Consider the following 20856-nt stretch of genomic DNA (forward strand, 5'->3'; position numbering starts at 1 on the left):
AGTTTCTCAAGCTAATAGCCTATTAATGGATACAGCTGTGCTCAGTTCACTGGAGAAAATGATTACCAACTTAAACTGTAAGAGTGGGCCTAAACAGATGTGCCCTATGAGCCAAAATGACTTTTTTGTTTAAAGTAGGCTCCATGCCCAATGTGGGGCTTTAACTCATAACCCTGAGATTAAGAGTCACATGCTCTACTGAGTCAGCCATGCACACCCTCAAAATGATCATCTTGATACACATTCCACTTTGCCACACACACCCCCCCCACCCCACCCAGCTTTCCCCTGTATCTTGTATCAAAACTGCAGACCTACCTCCACCTCCAATTCAGCCATAGAAAATAAGGCACCCACCTCAGGTACCCACCAGACATCTAAAATCTTACACTGCTCTCCACTGAGCTCCCACTAGGAAAGCCAGGTTGAGGCAATGGTTACTTGAGTACCAGTCTGGTCTTCCCCAAAAGACCAGAGAAACAGATGCTTGCTGTGAATCCACTCCCTCCCAGACCTTCAGCTGTCTGTCCTTAAGCTCTTTTTCCCTGCCATCATCCCTACCCTCACCAACTCCACAGTTTAATAAGATACAGAAGCCACAATTCTTGATTATTCACAAGTGTTCCTCTCCAAGTGTGTTTGGGAAGACACTTTCACCAAAATAAACTAAACCATTTGTTTAGAAATGTGTATTCTGGGTCCAATTCAAGAATCAATCTGGACAAGAACAAAAGAAAAATCTGTATTAACAAGGCACAGTCCAAAAAAAGAAAGTTTTAGTCACCCTCTCCCCATCTCTTAACCAAGTGAGAACCACTGTCCACCCTATGTATCTGGGCTCCATTACTTTATTTCTTGAGGAAAGCCTTGACAAAGCTAAAGAACTGGCCCATGTAAAGAGTATTTCAGTGTTATTTTAAGATGATATTAAACAATCCACCTAGCAAAATCCTTGAGCACAACATAATAGGGAAAAAAAGTTTCTCTTAATGAGCTGGTATGCTCATTTTATTAGAAATGAGTTAACCCTTACTCTCTTCTCGGTAATCATATTTTTATTATTGTAAATACCCTCACATTCTTTTTGGAAGCAATTAACATACAAAAAAAAGCATTCAAAATGCAAGATATAAAAAAAGCATTCAAAATCTTACCCTCCTTTTCCTTGCATTCATCTTTTGCTTCGATTCTTTGACAAAGGCATTATAGGATGGGATCTCGCCAGCATCAATGGCTTGCTGAATAATGTTCCTTATCCTGGGTTCTTCTGTGTACTGCACACACAGCACAGACTCCATGATCTGATCTATGTCACCCTTGAAATCCAAATAGGCCTGTTTAATATCCGCCAGCTCTTCTTCAGAACCTTTGTATGTCTTTTCAAAAGCTTGAATGTCTTCTAGAGATATCTGAATAAGAGACATATGCTATAACTCTGAAAATTTTAAATAAAAAGTATACTAGTAAAGACAGATGTAGGTGTTGAAATGTTTCTTCCCAAATACAATAGTTGCTTGAGTTGAAATTACTGCAAGGAGCCACACTTTCTATGCCAAAGCTTTTCCAGCGTTCTCCCAACCTTCACAACTACTAAACTACAGACCTGGAAAATTTAAGGGAAGTTTCCCAGAAGAACTCAAGACTTACAGGTGGATATGTAAAATGAAGCATTACCTTATAAAATATTAAACCACCTGTTCCCCTACAATCGCTTTACATCAACAGGAAATTAAAGACCCATTTCAGTAAAAGTATGTGTGTATGTTTAACGGTTAAACAGACTTATTCTTCTTCAAAGCTAGCTGTAGGTTATCTCCCAAGGAATACTTCCCCGTATGTCATTTTAAGATGAACAAATTCCTCATTCCTACACAACACAAAATGCAATACCTTGAAGGCATTCAATAAACGTTTCTTGAATGAATAACGGGAATAATCACAAAGAAATTTCCAGAGTCCTCTACCTTTTTAAAAAGTAACCTCCAATACGTCTCCCAGTCCCGATCTTGGTTGAGCACATCAGAATCTTCGTCCACTGTTCCCTGCTCATCGTACAATGCTCTCTGTTCTTTGTCGCTCAAAACAGAATAGACTTTCCCGAGGATCTGCGGGTTAAAAGCATCCAAAAGTCACCTTTGCCTCCCTCACTGAAACCGCGCTGCGAGAAATAAAGATTAGAAAACACCAGGCCAGGTTCGGCGCACTCCGCCTAGGCGGGGCCTGGCGGCCAGATGATCGAGAGAAACCCAGGCGGCCAGTGGAGCTGGGGCTCGCGTACCTGGAAGCGGCGGGTGGCGTCCTCTTTGTCGTCGTCGCCGACCCGGTCCGGGTGCACCCGCAGAGACACCTTGTGGTAGCCGCGTCGGACCTCGCCGTCCGAGGCCTCGCGCCGCACGCCCAACACTCGGTAAAGGTCGGCGGTACCGAACACTTCCTCGCACAGCTCCAGCAACCCCATAGCCAGCAGGGATAGGGAGCGAGAGGCAACCTCCGCAGAAACCGCCCGTCCCAGCGACACCGGCTAGAGCTCCAGACTGCCCCCTTTTCCCGCGCAAAAATACCCTGTGCGACTGCGTCACAAGAAGCGCCGAATAGGCGTGGCCACGACGTCGCACTTTACGGCGGCTGCAAAACGAGGGCGTGGCCAGAACTTAAGCGGAGACCCGAGCAACCGCGAGAACTTCCTTGTGTGTGGTTAGCGGGGGATCCGGTGCCAGGACGCCCTCCTCCCCTTACTCAAAAAATCTGGCACTTATCTTCTCACCAGTTTCCCAGTGCATAAGTTCATTCAATATATGTCAGGTCCATATTACGTCGAGGCTATACATTGCTGTTTTGCCTTTTTTTTAAAGTAAAAAACAGCATAACATCGGCATTTGGCGATTTCACATGGTTCAACATCGTTAAATAGATTTGTTCTTTTTCAATGATCCTGACAAGAGTACACAAAACTCTAAGATCCGATAATTTTGCAACCTACAGGTTGGGACTCCTAGGTAAGTACTTTCCTAATTCCTGCAAAAAAAAAGCGTAAACAAAGGCGCAAAATACTGATCTTTTAAAAACTGTAACATTTATTACAGAATCATTCCCAATCATCTTCCAGTTCTTTTTTTTTTTTTTAATTTTTTTATTTATTTGAGAGAGAGAATGAGAGACAGAGAGCATGAGAGGGAGGAGGGTCAGAGGGAGAAGCAGACTCCCTGCCGGGCAGGGAGCCCGATCATCTTCCAGTTCTTAATCACCTTTCACTTTGGTTAAGATGACATGGTCCAAACCCTCATCTGAGTAAAAATAAAGCTGCTGAAGCAAAGGCTTTTTTTTTTTTTTTTAATGAAGAGCTAGGTTTGAGCATGTTGGATTTGAGATGATAGCAACATAAACTAATGCTATCAACTAAGAGATGGTGAGAAACTGTGTCAGGAAATCTAGAGCAAGGCTAGAGCTAGAGAAAACTGGATTATCAGGAACAGGATGCACTCACACAGGAAGCATGTGTACACAGATCACAGAGTAAGGATAGACCAGGGAACAAAGTGAATACTTGAGTTGGCAGAAACTCAATAGCTCAAAATAATACCTTACCTTAACCCATTTCCCAGCAGTTCCCTTTACTGGTCAATACTTTTCATAATCATTCTTCTTTGCTCTACCAATTAAAGCTTATCCAAAGACCTTAAACTCTCCAGAGTATATTATCATCTTTAACTTCCAGAGTTCCCATGGTTTTCATAGCATTTTTCTTTCCCAGATCCATGATCAGATCCACAATCTAATCCAGGTAGTCAGTTCTTCTCAGCCCGCCCTGCCTTCAAAATCCCCTCAAAGCAAGGGAGGCCAACCAGTGACAACCTTGGGAGAGACTTGACCCCATAATGAGGGTTGTTCTCAATATATAAAACCCAGAAAACAAAGTAAGTTGGTACACTGATAGGGCTTTAGTGTCCCTCTATAAACTCTATATCCTAGTCTTATGCCAGATTTGAAATTGTATTACCCAGAGTGTGCACTAAAATCCTCTGATCATGATTGTTTTTGTCCTGCAGTTCTGGTGAGGCAGATATGACATTTTGGACTTGGGGCACAGCCAGTCATTTATATTACCAAACTCATGACACCTAAACCTCATTTCTATCACTGGCTTTTTAAGTGGACTTCTGAAAAGCTCCTCATCTTTGCTCATCTCACACCCACCCTGCCGCAGACAATGGAAAGGGCTCTCCAGGTATGCATATTGGGGTCTGAACCTTAGCTCTGCCCAAATGAAAACAGATGGCGTTGGGCAAGTTTCCACATCTGAACCTCAGCCTCCCATCAATAAAATGGAGTTTTACCCACTTTCATGACACCTAATAATCCTCACGAATAGCCTTATTTGTAAAGGGTCAAGAATGTATGAACATACTCTTCAGTATTACCTTTCTTCCAGTTTCTCATTCTTAAAAAGTATGCTATTATAGCCTAAAAGTTCATTAAAAAAAATCTACCTTTGTAAATTTGATATTATGGGTCAAACAAGACAAAGTAACTCTACAATGACATATATACATACATTAAGCAAGCAAGCAAGCAAAGCAAAGTAACTGTGTTCTTGAGCTAGTGGGATGACTAAGGAAGGAACTTCACAGATGGACCATGGATAGACTTGCTGGGGGCTTTCAAACAGGGAAGTATTGGAAGGCAGCAGACTGTAAAGTTGTCTGAGAGATCCAGGGCCCAACCCAAAATCCAACACACCCCAGAGCTACTGTCTTTTCCAGATGAAGGCTAAAAAAGCTAATCAGTACCTAGACCCAGCTCTACATCAGAAAGAACAAATTTCTCCCTGAGTCCAGTTCAGGACAGGCCAGAAGAGCATGGGTGACTCAGGAAACTCCATTTATTAACCTCCAAATCTAATAAAACTAAGAGCTCTGAACAAGTGTTTTAAGTGTTGACCTTTCCCCCAATGCTCTGCTCACTGAAGTCAGCTCATTTTTGTTTCTGTAGCCTCTGTATCTGTTTTCTGAGATGCTAAGAGGACTTCGCGTGCCCGTTTCCTTCGCAGCCTCTCAGCATTTGTGATCATCATGGGATGCAGAGGGAAAAAGCCAGAAAGACCTAAAAGCAACAGGATTTTCATTCATTATAACATGATATAAGCCAATGTTTCCCTGGGAACTTAGCCTCACAGAGCTGAGGTCTAACAGAGACCTGACTTAAAGCATGGATTTAAAACATGCTCCTCTTTCACCAAACTGTCATATCTCTTCCCCTAAGTCCCTCCCCTTCATTTACTACAAGGAGATAATGGACGTTACTTCCTAAAGCTAATGCCCTTATTTGAAAAAAAGATAGGGGCGACTGGGTGGCTCAGTCGTTAAGCATCTGCCTTCGGCTCAGGTCATGATCCCAGGGTCCTGGGATCGAGCCCCACGTCGGGCTCCCTGCTCAGCGGGAAGCCTGCTTCTCCCTCTCCCACTCCCCCTGCTTGTGTTCCCTCTCTCGCTCTGTCTCTGTCAAATAAATAAAGTCTTAAAAAAAAAAAAAGAAAGATAAATGGACAGATAGCCATTCAAGACACACTATTCCTATTTTCAGTACAAAATCCCATTCACCCATAAAGTCTCATAAAAGAGTCCACAATAGGGGTCTCCAGTCAAAATGACAATTAGATCACAACTTCAGCTTTCACTCTAGCCCTGAGCAGCCTAAGGTAATGAAAATCATTCTTAAGTCTTATCATCCTGAAACTGACTTCACCTTAAAATCCCCTCAACGAAGTAAGGCTAGAGCTGAGTTACCCAGAAGCTTCTCCACAGGCTTAGAGAGGTGGGCCCCACAGCCGATCCAATGCCGGATCCGGTCTAGGTTGAGAGCAACGATTTTCTCTCCGTGACTGTTGGGCAGTGGATCATAGGAGCCCAGCTGCTCCACGAAACGGCCATCCCTGGGACACTTGTTGTGAGCAGCCACAATGCGGTAGAAAGGCCGGTTGGTACAGCCACTCAGGGCAAGGCGGATGGTTAAATGGCCTCCGCGGTAGGCTTTGCACAGGACAGTAGCTGTAGAGAAGTAAGTTAACACACAAGAACCGAGTACATAAAATGGGCAAAATGAGGTACATAAACCAAGCCCCTTCCTCAACTGAAACATCCTTACATCCAATCAATCACTGTCAACCCGGTTTAGATAGTATATTCTTCGAGAAACTCCTCTCATGCACTTCAGCCAGAAATGACTACCTCCTCAATCCGCTCAACACCAGCCTGCCATTTAATACGTCTGTGACCACGACCGAGCCTCAGCTGCCTAGTCTATAAACCGAATGCCATTTGTCTCATAAATCGAGGAAGGATTAAGTGAGAAAAACCTGAGGAGAGGGACAAACGTAAGGCAGTGTGGTTGTTTCAGGTTCGGGTTGCCTCCAGCTCGCCTAGGAGAGCTGCTTCATCGGGTCCCACACGCCCCCCCACCGTCTCTCGCGACCGCCCGGAAGAGCACTCACTGAGCTGGACCATGGTGCAGCCGGCCTGCGCGCCACTTGCCACGCCTCCCAGGGCGCTGCCGCCCGCCACCGATCAGCTCTACGGCCTCGGCGGGGAGGGCGGCGGGGGAGGGGGGGTGCGGAGGAAGAACGCGGAGAAGTCCACTGCGACACCCCTGACCTCACCACCCGTCCACCCAAGCCCTAGCGCCCCGGTGCAGGAAGCGACGACTCCGCCCGCCCCGGCCCTTCCGCTTTCCCGCACCTACACTTCCCACAATGCAACGCCGTGAACCCTAACGTACCTTAAACTGCCGCAAAAAAGGCGCGCTGCAGTTTGCGTGTAGCTGGGGGTCCTAGTGCGATCCGGACTGTGTGGGTGTTCTCCGCCTGCTCTGGACTGTGGGTTTCTGACGAAGTGAGGAATATTGGGAGAATCCCAGGGAGCGGCCAGAAGTGCTTAAGTGTTGCACAAATCCATCCTGCACCTGTTAGAGCCGAAGCGCAGTGCTGAAAACTAGCTGAAAGGGAGCTGTGCTGCCCCTAGGAAGCTCACAGTCAAGTGGGGAGACGCTGAGTTTACACTGGAGTCAGTAAAGGTGGTCACTACACAGTCCTGGGGGAGCAGAGGACAAGGTGAACCTGATACTTGCTCGGTGCCTCAGGAAGACTTCATAAAGGAAGTAGCGTTAGAACCAAGACTATACACGGACTATAAATGAACGTAGGTTTTATTTTATTCTTCTTGTTTATTAATATGCCTCCATATTCCCTCCTGTTCTCCCGCCTCCCTCCTATTCTCTGCACCCTCTTTAAAAAATTAAGAGGAGTCTTTAGTCCTAGTTTTGCTATGGAGTGATCCAGGAGGACAGGAGTGAAGTATGGTTCCTTTGTCATCTTTAGCCCTAGAATACTGGCCTCAGTTGAGAGGAGTTTTGCATCTATTATAAGTTAATGGACTCTTCTTGGAGCCCTTGTGATTTAGATCCATGAAGATACCCGTGGTTAGAGGTAGTCAGTACCTCCACCTTCAGCAAAGACTTCTCTGTTCAGCTCTGTTCACCGCTGGATCTAGAGGGTCTGGCCACACCTAATATGTTTGTCCTAATACAGTGACCCAGCATAGCAGTCTTCCTTTAGGCCCACCTTAGAAATTGATGCCTTAATTCTCAAGTTCCAGGAAGTGAAACTAGCCAGAGACCTTAGCAGTTGACTTCCAGGAATGACTTGATAAGTTTTTACCAGAAACCATAATAACCCACTTTACTTTAATTATGTAAATAAATAATTATATTCTTACATATACCTCAGTAGACCTTAATTAACTCCAGAACCACACTGATGAATTTTGAATCTTTTTCATTTTTTATTGTCATTCAGTTTACTGTCAACCTGTAAAATATCCAGTAACAGCCATCCAGTAAAATAGCCAATGGAAATAAATGAATGGGTTTCTGTTTATGGTATTTTCCATCCCCAGGCCTCATATGGTGAAATGTCCAGGGCTTAATCTCTCTGGGAAGGAAAGGAGCTCAGAGTCCCACACAGAATATTCTTCAGCTGGAAGGATGTCAGAAAGATGGATTTCCAAAGCCAACCGTCTCCTGTACCATGTGGATCTCTGCAAGCAGAGCCTTATCTTTTAGTTTCAGCTGCATAAGAAGAAGGAAGGAGCGCATACATATCATACCTGATATACCTATGTGGAGACCCTCATTTACTGGGACACAGTTAAAGAATATAGTTCCTTGGCTTGAAACTGGGCTCTTCTTATATTCCCTATTCATTCCCTATTTCATGGTAACTCCGTTAAAAGATCTCAGAACGTTGTGCTGATTACATGGACATGTTCACTTTATGAAATTTCAAGTAGTATGAACATTTACAATTTGTGTATTTTTTTGTTAAATAACTTTAATAAAGTGTTTTTAAAAGAATTCACATTATCACCCAGTCTGTCTTGACTACAGTATTTCAGTTCGTCAAGTCACAGGAATCAAAGACACACAAAACAAAGATATTAGATCTGAATTTATTTTTAGCCTCTAGATGTGTAGTAGAGGTAGCTAGTTGCCTACTGAATACGCACTCTCCTTTCTTTGTAACAAAGTCTTCATTTCTTTTCAGGGCAGGAATGCAGCCAGCAAAAAAACTCCATTTCCTTCTTCCCTTAGAGCTAGGGGTAGTCTTATGACCAATTGTGGCCAATGAAATGTAAACCTTCCTCTGGAAATGATTTTATCATCAAATACTATGTACATGTGAATTAAACATCTTTATTTTTCATGAGTAGACACACCATGTTTCAGGTGTACAACGTAGTGATCTTAAGTCTGTACATTACGCTGTGCTCACAAGTATAGCTACCATCTGTCACTACACAACACTATTACAATACCATTGGCCATATTCCCTATGCTATATCTTTTATCCCTATAAAGTCATTGCTTCTTAAAGGGAGGTGAAATAGCTAGCATGTCCTCTTTGTTCTTTCCTCCCTTTTGTTCTTTATTGTGCCTGAAACATGTATATGGTGGTTTGAGCTACCATGCCTGTCTTGCAACTATGAAGGATGGGAACTGCATGCTATGATTGGTGGAACAGAAAGATAGAGTTTGGGTCTCTGGTGACATGGTGGAGCTCTAGTACCAGCCTTGGGCTTTTCATTAGATGAGAAAAATAAAACTAATTTGTTTAAGCCACAAATTAAGAACTGTAATTCATAGTAGAATAGACCAGGGGTTGGCAGATTACTGTTCATGAGCCAAATCTAGCTTGCTGTTTTTGTTAAGTAAAGTTTTATTTGAAACACAACCATGCTCATTTGTTTATGTATTGTCTATGGCTCCTTTTGCACTACAAGGGCAGAGGGTAATAGACAGAGACAGTTTGGCCCACAAAGCCTAAAATATTATTTTGCCCTTTACACAAAGTTTGTTGACCTATACCTTCAGTCTACAAGTGAGGAAAATGAGGCTCAAAGAAGTTAACACAGTAGAGTTAGTGGCAAAACTAGGACCATAATTCAGGTCTACTGACTCCCTGGCCATCTGTCTTACCATTAAACCAAAATCTCTAAAGAGGTAGGAAACCCCCCGCCCCCCAACACACACTCGTGTTCTCTCTCTACCTCTGCTCTCTCTCTCAAATAAATAAATAAAATCTTAAAAAGGGGGGTTGGTGCGCCTGGGTGGCTTGGTTGGTTGGGTGTCTGCCTTTGGCTCCAGGCATGATCCCGGGGTCCTGGGATTGAGCCCTACATGGGGCTTCCTGCTCAGCAGGGAGCCTGCTTCTCCACTTCCCTCTGCCCTCCACCCCCAGCTTGTGCTCTCTCTCTCTCAAATAAATAAAATCTTAAAAAAAAAAAGAGGTAGAAAAAAATCCCCCATAGTAATATGTGGGTTATTCCAAACCCAGCAGCCCTATGATAATGGCAAAGATGATAAGAAAAACCTTTAGAAAAATATTCACATCATGAAATGATGGAATGCTGTAAAGTCCTGAATTCAGCCAGCATCTTCTTCCCAGTTTCCCAACCTCAGTACAGTACAAACAGCAGAGGCCTCTGCATCGTACCTTCATTGTGTACTTATAGGCCTGCTCCGCTTCCAGTTGCCGTCCAGCCTGAAAAAAAGAGCAGCACCTGGTGATAATGACATATTATAAACATTATAGTGGGAAAGTACGTTGCCACAACCATTTCTACCAAAAGAGAGGACTCCATACCTTCTTTTTTTTAAGTTTTTTTTTAAGATTTGTATTTATTTATTTGACAGCACAAGCAGGGGGAGCAGCAGGCAGAGGGAGAAGCAGGCTCCCTGCTGAGCAAGGAGCCCTATGTGGGACTCGATCCCAGGATCCTGGGATCATGACCTGAACCAAAGGCAGATGCTTAACCAACTGAGCCATTCAGGCATCCCTAGAATCTCCTTTCCAGACAAACACGTGAGTGATTTTTGAGCACATTCCAAGTAGCAGCTTCTCAGACTGGGCCTCTCCTTCCTCGTCAGTATAATGACCAAATCTGAAGCTCATTAAACCTCAACTATCATGCATTAATCGCCACCTACCTATCTCTTGCCTCACTTCCTCACATCTTTGCCCTAAAAGGGCACTGTGTAAGGTTAATAAACACTCACTTTCAGGCTGACCAGAGCCAGATATGCCCATACTTCAGCATTGTAGTTGTTCAATGCATTGGCTTCAGAGAGAGCATCCTCAGCCTCTGTGAGCTCCTCCAGCTTGATAGAAAGAGAAAAGTGTGAGTTAAGTCAGAGCAGTTTTCCCTTAAGCCAGCTGGAGTCAGTTTAGCTGAAAACATTATGTCCAAATAACATTGGTAATGTGACCTATACAGTTTTCAACTTTTTAAATTTTTAGCTCAGAACTTTTTCTTCAAACAAAATTTTATGTGGTAGCCCAATATATGAACCTGTTAAAAGAAGAACTGCTCGGATTAAAAAGCCAAGTAGAGAAATCTGGAGTCCTGCCTGCTAGGCTCTCAACTTACACCCCTCTCTTCCTCCTTCTCTCTACAGCAGTTCCATTAGGGCATCCATGAACCATGGAGCTTCAGGTGCCAGGATTGGAAAACCAGAAGTATTCACTACTGTGCGTGCATCGTTCAGTGATTTCCCCATACACAGTAGGCTGTCAGATATATTTGTTGTCAGTTTAGCTGAAAACACTATGTCCAAATAACATCCCTTTCTTTCTTTCTATTTATTTATTTATTTTTATTTATTTGTTTTTTTGACAGAGCGGGAGAGCACAGTAGAGGGAACAGTAGAGGGAGAGGAAGAAGCAGGCTCCCTGCCAAGCAGGGAGCCTGACGTGGGGCTCGAACCCAGGACCCTGGGATCATGACCTGAGCCAAAGGCAGACGCTTAGCCATCTGAGCCACCCAGGCACCCCTGTGCATCCCTTTCCTAAGGTTAAAGTCCTATTAGCCTGTCAAAATACTAATATTAGTTATTAATAGCAAGATCTTGAGCAATCAATACAATATTCAGGCTCTAGAATGTTCCCTGAGCTCTGGACACATGGATATCATTGCTATTTCCTAAAAGTGAGTTTGCTTTGTAAAATCTTCCAAAAGATCACCTAAGGAAGAAATAAGGCACTCCTCTCACCAGTATAGTAGCTCTCCATTTTTTCTGTTTTGAAAAGAAAATTATGGGTTTCTAGGCCTGAAACAATATGAAGAGTGGCCTTTCAGCAATGCCCATACTTTGGTCCATGTTTTAAATGTCTCTAAGATATTGATTCAATATTCAATCAATGTATTGATTCATTATTCAACCAGTATTATTCAACCAATATCATTCAATCAGTATTCAATCAGTTTTACTTGCTAAGGATTTATTCCATACTGTGAATAAAAAGATAAAATACAATCTCTCAAAGAGTTCACTGACAGATATGTAAAAAAAAAAAAAAAAGAAAAAGAGAAAGAAAACACAAACACATAAATAGTTCCACTACACAATAAACATTTCTATAATAAAAGCATATATAGATCTAGGGGAGGGACATAGGAAAATGGGAATAATTGTACCCTGGAATTAAAGGATAGCATCCAAGAGGAAATACTACTAAAGTGAGTCCTGAAGGATAAATAGGAGTATATTAGCTATACAAGGTGAAGAAAAGCATTCCTGGTAAAAGGAATATCATATATGAAGGCATGGAGGCATAAGAGTGTGATGTGGTCAGGAAGCTCTTAAGTATGCATGTGGGCTGGAGAAAAGAGAGAGATTAGGGAAAATAAAGTAAGTGATAAAACTAAAGAGTTAGGCATCAGGTCATATACATTCATTCAAAGGAATGTGAATTTTATTCTGAAACAAGGGGTAGCCACTGAAGAGTTTAAGTAGGGGAGTAACACAGTATTTGCATATTTTAAAGACCACTTTGATAACAATGTGGGAGATGTTAGATTAAGGTAGGACAGGAGATCATGCTAGCAGATAGAGAAGGGATGAGGCTTGAATTGGAGCTATAAAAATAGGGATGGAGAGGAGACTATAGACTCAAGAGACATTTAGGAGACAATATCAATAGGATATTTGATGCCTAATTAAAAGTAACAGGAGAAGTAGACTAGGATACTTTTTAAGTTTCTGTCTTGGTTGATAAGGTTCATTACAGTCCCATTCACCAAGACACGGAATACAGGAGAAGGTGTAGGCTTTATTAAAGTTATTTAACAAAAAAATACACAAATTGTAGGCTTAAGGAATGTGAGAATCCTTCAGGCTTAAGTTAGGTTATATTTCAGTTATGCACATTTTAAGGTATCTAGGGAACCATGAAAATGGAGCTGTCCATTACACTGTTTAATATAAGGGTCAGAACTTGAAAAGTGTTATGCATTAAAGGTTTAGAATTCATTAGGGCACAAGTGGTAGTTTAGGCCACTGGGGTAGGTGTATTTTTTTCTGAGAGTGAATAAATACAGTGACAGTAGAAGAGGGCTGACCTGGGAGGACCCAACAATTATGGTAGGTAAAAGGGTAGGAGCCAGCAAAAAAGGCTGAGAAAGAGGTACCAGAGAAGAAGGCATAGAACTGGAAGGATGTGAATGAAGTATTGTGGAAGTCAAGGGAGCAAAGGGCTTCAGGAAGAAAGTAGTTAACAGGGTTAAGTGCCAGAAATTCATCTAAGTGTCTATGGCATTTAGCGATTAGGATATTAAGGGAACTTCTGTCAGAAGTGTCAGTAAGGTGGTAAGGGTAAAGTGGTAAAGTAGTAAGCCTGATAGCAATGAAGTGAAAGGTAAATGGGACCTGGGGTATGAGCAGATAATTCACAAGTAAAGAGATATGTGTATCACATATTTCAACCTCATTAGTGATGAAAATACAAATTAAGGTACCTATCAAGTTGGCAAATGATAATGGCCACTGTTGATGAGGTAACAGTGAAATGTGCTCTCATACCTCCTGGCAGAGTATAAGTCAGTATACAGCCTTTCTAGAAGGCAAATTGACACTATAATTTAAAGACTTTTAAATTTTTCTACATTCTTTAAGGATGTATCCTAAGGAAATAAAAATAATTAAGCACAGAGATTTATGTCCAAGAATGTTTATCTCAGCTTCATCTATAGTAGTATAACTGTAGAAACTAACAACATGCCCAATAAGAGTGATTGGTCAAATAAATTATGAATATCCACACATAGGTATAGTATGACTAAAATATCGACGGGGAGCAGGGATTACTTGGACATCTTAGTGGTCGAGCTTGACTCAAGGTTTTTGTTTTGTTTTGTTTTAGTTTCTATCCCAATGAAAATATTGTTTATTTTTCTTCTATTCAAAACAAATAGAAGCATGACTTACGTTGAATAGTCTGTATAGCTAGTTTCTTGTACTTTTGACAGTGCTGTCAGTTTTCTAACAGCTATAAATGTTTTATATTCTTTCTGGGAAGGTGGAACAGGGGAGCACATAGCTTATGTATAAATTATCATATGTCCCAGTTGGCCGGAGACAGTCCCTGTGTCCCAGTGTAATTATTAATAGCACCCTTTCCATTCTCTGAAGTGTCCTGGTTAGTATGAAGTATTACATGGTCATTTCACTTACACACCCAAACCAGGGAACACAATGAAGTCATCAGAAATCATGTTTTAGACTATTTGATGATGCAAGAAGATATCAATGCTATACTGTTTAAGTAGAAAAAAGATTAAAAAGCAGTAAATATATTATTTACAGTTTTATACATTAAAATTGCTTTCATATTTGTATGAAAAAGACTGGAGGAAAATGCATTCAAATGTTAACAGTGGTTACTACTGAGTGGTTAGATAATGGATACTTTTATGTTTTCTTTACATTTTTATCTTCCAAATTTTCTATAATGAACATATATCACCTTTACGGTTAAAAAAAAAAAAACAGCGATAAGGAAGAGGAGACAGGGAATACAGGCAACTCATTTGGTTGTTACCACTGTTGTTTAATAAGAAGGGGGGAAAGAATGGGGAAAGACCTGATTGTGAAGGAAAGGTTAAAAATGTAATTCAAAGAAAAAGGCAAAATTAAGAGAGTAAGGTATTAAGAGAAAATGAGAGTGTTAGCATCAAGAATACATTGAGGAAATTGGACACGAACAACACATTGCATGCCTCTTTCAAAGACTGTAAGAAAGGAGGAAAGGGTGGCTAGAGAGTTTTTAGGGGTGGGGAGCAAAAGATCTCCCAGAAGCTATAGCAGCTCCTCCTGAAAACAGAAGGGCCACAGAGCTTAATAAGCATCAATTTCTTTGAGTAGATTCTTCATTTATCGTATCACTTTTTCCTTATAGATAACATCATAAAATTATGAGCTTCTGTATCAAATAACATGAAGTATTTTTATTATATAGCTTCCTGGTTCAGGTTTTTGTGGGATTTTTAAAGAACGTTTTATTTTTATAGTACAGATTGACTGTTTAGTTTACTGAACACCTTTGAAAAGTAATTTTTCCCACCATCATTACAAACTCCCAGGATGCTTGGAAGACTAAGGAATCAAGGTCAGCTCTATTCACAGGCTGTCTTGAGCCTTCATCCTCTTACCCGATAACAGGATATTCCCAGTCCTAGCCAGGTAAGGCATGTAGGCGATCTCTTACAGGCTTGCAGGTAGGTTTTCTTTGCCTTTTCATACTGTAGAAAGAAAGCACCACTAAGCTATTGTTCTTCTGGAAGTTTCAAATGCTATATTGCTAGGATAGTCATGGGGCTTCTGTAGTTGTACTCAAGACCAATCTAAGTTAAATGAGCCCTTAAACTGTTTTTTTTTTTTTTTTTTAAGGCACAAGGTTTTTTTAGAGCAGTTTTAGGTTCACAGCAAAATTGAGAGGAAAGTACAGCAATTTCTCATATACCCCCTGCTGCCACACATGCTTACTCTCTCCCATTATCAACATCCCCCATCAGAGTGGTACCTTTGTGACAACTGATGAAACTACATTGATACATCATCATTACCTAAAGTCCATGGTCATATTTGGTATTATACATTCTATAGGTTTGGATAAATGTATAATGACATGTATCCATTATTAGAGTATTTTCACTGCCCTAAAAACCCTCTGTGCTCCATCTATTCATCACTTCCCTTCCCCAACCCCTCAAAACCACTGATCTCTTTACTGTCTCCATAGTTATGCCTTTTCCAGAGTGTCATACAGTTGGAATCATACAGTATGTAGCCTTCTCAGATTGACTACATTGACTTAGTAATATGTATTTAAGCTTCCTTTATGTTTCTTCATGGTTTGCTAACTTATCTCTTTTTAGTGCTGAATAATACAGGAAACATTCAGAAAAACTCAAAAAACAAACTTCCAAACGAATTAGACAACTTCTTATCTTGCATCTCCAATATGAGAGATGTAACTATACGTAAGCCTCAGCAAATAGAAGAATTGCTTGCCTAGTGAAATTGCTTGCCCAGTGACTATGTATGTCAGAAGCTTGGTTCAGATGCAGCTTGCAATGATGTCAGAAAGAAAACTTCTTATATACTTCACTGCAATGGGATAGTGATTTTTCGCTCTTAAGCCTATGGGCCTTCATACTTAAATTATAAGGCAATGCAACTTCTTGTTGCTGCTGTTGTTTTATTTTATAAAGATTTTATTTATTTACTTGAGAGAGAGAGAGAGAGGGCACAAACAGGGGGAGCAGCAGGCAGAGGGAAAGGGAGAAGCAGACTCCACACTGAGCAAGGAGTCCAATGCAGGACTCTATCCCAGGACCTGAGATCATGACCTGAGCCGAAGGCAGACACTTAACTGACTAAGCCACCACACATCCCTTTATTTTAAATAGAAAGATAATTGGGTGTTCTGGGGGTAGAAATGGAATGAAGTAAAAACAAAAGCACGAAGTCAAAAGGCAGAACGTTGATAATTGTTGATATAGGATGATGGGTCCATGTTGGTTCATTTCTACTATTCTGTCTACTTTGTATGTATTTGGGGTTCTTTTTGTTTTTTGTTTTTTAAGTAGGCTCCATGCCCAGCATGGAGCCCAGTGCAGGGGTTGAACTCACAACCCTGAGATCAAGACCTGAGCTGAGGTAGAGAGTTGGATGCTTAACGGATTGAGCTACCCAGGTGCCTATACTTTGTATGTATTTGAAATTTTCCATAACAGAAAGTTTCTTTTAGAAGGTCATATGGTGATTCCTAAAATATGGAGAGTAATTGCTAAAGAGTCAGGTTAGAGTTCCCTGTGGAATGGGGTTAGCCTTAGCTGGATTAAATATAAACCTTTACGTTGAGGAAGAAGTTTGAAGAAGTTCTTTTGACATTTTCCATTAGTTAAGTCAAGTAAGAATGTTTCTACTACTGCTAATAAAAGAAAGTTAGCTTAAATATTAACTACAATAACATTTATTGAGTTCTACACAACTTTTTAGTATCATACTGATTAAAACCACAGACTCCAATGTTAGACTGCCTGGTTTTGAATCCTGCTTCTATTAATTACTAGTTTATCTAGTGTTGGTCAAATCACTTTATCTTTGGAATATAAAAGTATCAATATCATATTACTGTGTTACTGTAATATGTATGTATTGTATGTATCAATATTGTACATAATACGTATCAATATCATATTACTGTGTGATGGATGTTAATGTTTGAACTGTATTCGGGTCCCAGACCATGACCTGATTTATTTACATGGTTACTCTCCATCCTCTGTCCCTCACCTCTTTCTCTTCCAGATAGATGTGCCCCAGTCGCAGGAAGATGAAGTGCATCTCAGAAGCATCCACTACAAAACTAATGGTTCGCTCATAGCATGCCTTGGCCTCAGCATGATTTCCACTTAGAAAATAGAGATGGCCCTTCACGCCCCAGACATTAGGGTTCTGAGAAAGTAAAGAACAAGTAGTACCTGGGATGAGGTGTATTTAAAAGTCCATTAATGATCTTTATTTAACATTTAAAATTAGACTAAGTCCTTCTTCTTTTTCTAATAGCACTCAATTAGAAAGAGGGCCATTCCGTTGCACTGGTATTTTTCTAGGTCTGCTCCCTCATTTCTTTCCGGCATTTTTCAAAAATATTTTGTCTTTGGGGTAAATATTAAGAAAAATATTCAAACATAACCAAGAGAATGTTCACAATAAGAAAATAGAAGAAGTCCAGAAAACTTGAAATAGATCAATTATCTGCTAAAAAGCTGGCCTTATCTTTTTCTCTGCTCTTTGTAAAACTCATAACTGCTTGAGAAAAACAGATGGAAGGAAATAGATGAGTTTACTATAAGTTGATGACCTCCACCTCCGGTAACCAGAAATCTACCTGTGATATGGCATCACAACCTTTAAGAAAGGCTGCTTGTCCGTCCTCCAAACTATACTCAAGAGGTTCTAGCAAAAGTTATTACCAGATAGTCCATCTGGGCTGCATGTTGAAGGTATTCCTCTGCCTTGGCAAAGTCCTTCTTGAGAAGGTGTGTCTGGGCCAGCACCAAGTAATACTCACAGCTGGGGCCTCCTTGAGGGCATAACAGCTCATGTGCAAGCACTCTGTGCACATACTACAAGGAAAAACCAGATTATAAGGAATATATAAATAGCTGCATTGTGTCAGTTCCATAGCTCTTGCAGTTGAATATTATGTCCCTGATAATAATGAATAAGAAACATATTATAGAATGAAATTATATGAACTTCAAAAGGTTAGAGGTGAATTATGAAGATTCAGCACATCATGGTTCCATTACCAGCTATTCACCTAGTCACCAAATGTAGACATTTCCAAGTGAAAAATCTGCAGTACTGCACAATTCTGGTCTTGCTGGTCAGCATACTAGATGAGTTTTTGCATGTATATGTTATGCGGCGGACAAAAGCATTTCATCAACCACTCTACTGACACAAGAGGTAACATATTCAGGCAGGTGTAATTATTGAGGAAACTTAGTGAGGCAAAACCTCCCTTTCTGAAATTCTAGACTCAGGATCTTAGAAACTCTTGTTTCTGACAAACTCTCATTTATGTTCTCCAGTTTTATACTTTGGGCTACTCTTTGTTTATGCTATATAAGGCTTGCAAATTTAACAAAGTCAGTTGTACTTGCTAAGCAGAGGGGGAAGCCCTACTTTTCTTCTCCCTCCATTCCCATCTTAGCCTATACTATAGAAACTCCCATTAACACTTAATACCTTCTTAGAAAAATAGTGGAAGGAGGTTCTGGAGCTGTTCCCTCTACCTACATTTCTGGCTCTTTGCATGGGGAGGTGGGGATAGTGATTTATTTAATCCAGGAGACAGAAATGTTTCTCTTTTGGGAAAAGTTAATGTGTTAAAAGTTCCTGTTTAGTGTCTGCTGGTGGTGGCCGCATCGGTGTCTGGTAGAGGAGTGGGAGTTGGTGGCTGCGGCCTTTGGGCTGGGATGAACCGTGCTCTCGGTGGAGGCTGGGGAGCCGAGCCAGAGCCATGGCCAGTACAGTGGTAGCAGTTGGACTGACCATTGCTGCTGCAGGATCTGCAGGCCGTTATGTTTTGCAAGCCATGAAACATATGGAGCTGCAAGTAAAACAAGTTTTTCAGAGTCTACCAAAATCTGCCTTCAGTGGTGGCTGTTATAGAGGTGGGTTTGAACCCAAAATGACAAAACGAGAAGCAGCATTAATACTAGGCATAAGCCCTACTGCCAATAAAGGAAAAATAAGAGATGCTCATCGACGAATTATGCTTTTAAACCACCCAGACAAGGGAGGATCTCCTTATATAGCAGCCAAAATCAATGAAGCTAAAGATTTACTAGAAGGTCAAGCTAAAAAATGAAGTAAATGTGTGATGAATTTTAAGTTCTTGTTAGTTTATGTATACAAGTGCTAGCTTTTTATAATAAAATGCCTCAAAGCTACAAATTTTAAGAACGATTTGGCACAAACTAAACCAAAGCTTTGGTAGAAGTTTCTTTGAATGTGAGGATTTTAAATGAGATTATAGAATATTTGGAGATTTAACATTCAGTAATTATAGATACCACTTGAATAGAAATTAGACCGTCTCTGGCTTTGAAGGAGCCCCCAATCTAATGGGATAGTGAAAAATTGGTAATTAAAATACAATGTGATATTAGGATGAAATTTGCATAGGTTGTTATAGGAGGGATTCATCCTATTGGGAGAAAAGGCTGCTCAAAGTTGAGAAAACCAACCCCACTGCTTGGAACCTTAAATTTTAAAAGTGAGTTTAGCCACAACTTTGATCTAAGAAATATATCTAATTATATATAATTGGCAGAATTTAGATTTCATACATTAAAAATTGTTAACAGCATAAGGTTTGACAGTAGAGGTCTTGTTTTTAATCAAGAAATATTTACAATGTATTGAACTAGCCACTTAAAGAAACAAAGTTTATAAATTATTGGGGTTTTTTTATGTAGTAAGTTTTTGCATTTGTTATGACCAAGCTTAAACACAATTAGCAAAACTAAAAACTGAAATGCTCTCATTTATGGAAAATACTCAGCATGGACGATTGGAGAATTTATAAACTCATATATTTAAATTAAAAAAAAAGTTCCTATTTAATGTGGCCCACTCCTAGCCAGGTCATAATTCTTGCCCTTTCTTGAGCTTGCCACCCTCAGGTGGAACATGCACTCTGCAGGATCAGGGCCAACTCTCCTGGTTCCTGGATCTTACTCTCTCTCCTACTGCTTGCTTCATGGATATATTTCTTGTTTCCCATGTGGTAGGTAGACCTCACAGGATGCTCTTCTTCTCTGGCAGTAGGGAAAATTCTCCAGTAGTTCTACCTATGACTGTATGGGTAAGTCAAATCTGGGGCTAGTCACATCTCCAGCCCAGTTATACAGATAAAAAAAAATTTAATATTTTTATTCTCTACATAGCACCATGTATCTAATTGTTTACAACCTAGAAAGGAAGAAAGATATGATTAGGTGCCTGTGAACCCCCAACACTCACATAATAGGAGTCACTTTATTGTGACATCAGGCTACATAAGCCTTTAGAGTTCAATTTTGCTCTGCTGGTATTCTGAGGGAGCAGTTTGCAGTGAGGTGTTCTGATGCTCTCTGTAGAGTGGTTCACATTTGGATGTTCACACCATTAGACCTATAGTGTGCTCTCAAAAGCATATTTGATTTCTTCATCATACATATTAAAGCTTAGGAAGATACCACTATGGATTGAATAAGCAGTTCACTAAAATTTTTCCATCTACTTGCCCTTTTCCAAATATTCTGACCTGAACAGCATTGACTTTCATCAAGAAACGTATGGTCTCCATGAAGATGGTGGCAGGAGTTTGGGAAACACCATGAGGGCTAGGATGCAAAAAGGTTGATGAATCTTGACATTTTGATGTTTCTGAAAACATTTTATTAAAAG

General features: G+C 40.7%; 4 protein-coding genes across 25 annotated transcripts in view; 1 reads left to right on the top strand and 3 right to left on the bottom strand.

Annotated features, from left to right (window-relative positions):
• DNAJC9 (DnaJ heat shock protein family (Hsp40) member C9) overlaps positions 1 to 2908 on the bottom strand; it is an 83061-nt gene extending 80153 nt beyond the window's left edge. For all 4 annotated transcript variants that reach the window (XM_054508216.2, XM_064594831.1, XM_045878061.3 and 1 more), the window contains exons 1-3: positions 2279 to 2908; positions 1965 to 2105; positions 1155 to 1409 (exon numbers count right to left, since the gene is read on the bottom strand). In XM_054508216.2, the coding sequence (XP_054364191.1) occupies positions 1155 to 1409; positions 1965 to 2105; positions 2279 to 2458 (576 nt within the window). In that variant the 5' untranslated portion in view covers positions 2459 to 2908. The remainder of the gene's footprint in view (positions 1 to 1154; positions 1410 to 1964; positions 2106 to 2278) is intronic.
• A 146-nt stretch (positions 2909 to 3054) lies between these two features.
• MRPS16 (mitochondrial ribosomal protein S16) lies at positions 3055 to 6711 on the bottom strand. The gene is made up of 3 exons (XM_045878063.3): positions 6488 to 6711; positions 5784 to 6044; positions 3055 to 5100 (listed from the first exon to the last, which is right to left on the bottom strand). Exons 1-3 carry the CDS (start codon positions 6498 to 6500, stop codon positions 4967 to 4969), a joined length of 408 nt encoding a protein of 135 aa, XP_045734019.1. The 5' UTR covers positions 6501 to 6711; the 3' UTR covers positions 3055 to 4966.
• A 1097-nt stretch (positions 6712 to 7808) lies between these two features.
• Positions 7809 to 20856, bottom strand: part of CFAP70 (cilia and flagella associated protein 70) — a 125156-nt gene continuing 112108 nt past the window's right edge. For 12 of the 19 annotated variants that reach the window (XM_064594804.1, XM_064594806.1, XM_064594817.1 and 9 more), the window contains 6 exons: positions 20714 to 20835; positions 17868 to 18020; positions 17185 to 17346; positions 15036 to 15125; positions 10606 to 10707; positions 8723 to 10090 (listed from right to left, as the gene is read on the bottom strand). In XM_064594804.1, coding sequence (XP_064450874.1) covers positions 9869 to 10090; positions 10606 to 10707; positions 15036 to 15125; positions 17185 to 17346; positions 17868 to 18020; positions 20714 to 20835 — 851 coding nt within the window. In that variant the 3' untranslated portion in view covers positions 8723 to 9868. Of the gene's footprint in view, positions 8119 to 8722; positions 10091 to 10605; positions 10708 to 15035; positions 15126 to 17184; positions 17347 to 17867; positions 18021 to 20713; positions 20836 to 20856 lie in introns of those variants that run through there. The other 7 variants (XM_064594808.1, XM_064594807.1, XM_064594812.1 and 4 more) reach the window with 7 other exon arrangements.
• On the top strand, positions 18809 to 19619 carry LOC123846544 (mitochondrial import inner membrane translocase subunit TIM14-like). The gene has a single exon (XM_045878064.3). The coding sequence runs from the start codon at positions 18923 to 18925 to the stop codon at positions 19271 to 19273; it is 351 nt and encodes a 116-aa protein (XP_045734020.2). The 5' UTR covers positions 18809 to 18922; the 3' UTR covers positions 19274 to 19619.

This window comes from Mirounga angustirostris, unplaced genomic scaffold, assembly GCF_029215605.1.
Source record: "Mirounga angustirostris isolate CCGP_5_RB_7025 unplaced genomic scaffold, mMirAng1.0.hap1 SCAF_6, whole genome shotgun sequence".
In the NCBI taxonomy this organism is placed as follows: domain Eukaryota; kingdom Metazoa; phylum Chordata; class Mammalia; order Carnivora; family Phocidae; genus Mirounga; species Mirounga angustirostris.

Coding starts and splice junctions, on each gene's coding strand:
- MRPS16 (XM_045878063.3), bottom strand. Junction 5,101..5,783: donor GCCTGTGGAGAAGCTTCTGG/GTAACTCAGCTC, acceptor TGTTGCTTTTAG/GTCTTTCTGGCTTTTTCCCT.
- LOC123846544 (XM_045878064.3), top strand. CDS start 18,923: ATGGCCAGTACAGTGGTAGCAGTTGGACTGACCATTGCTGCTGCAGGA.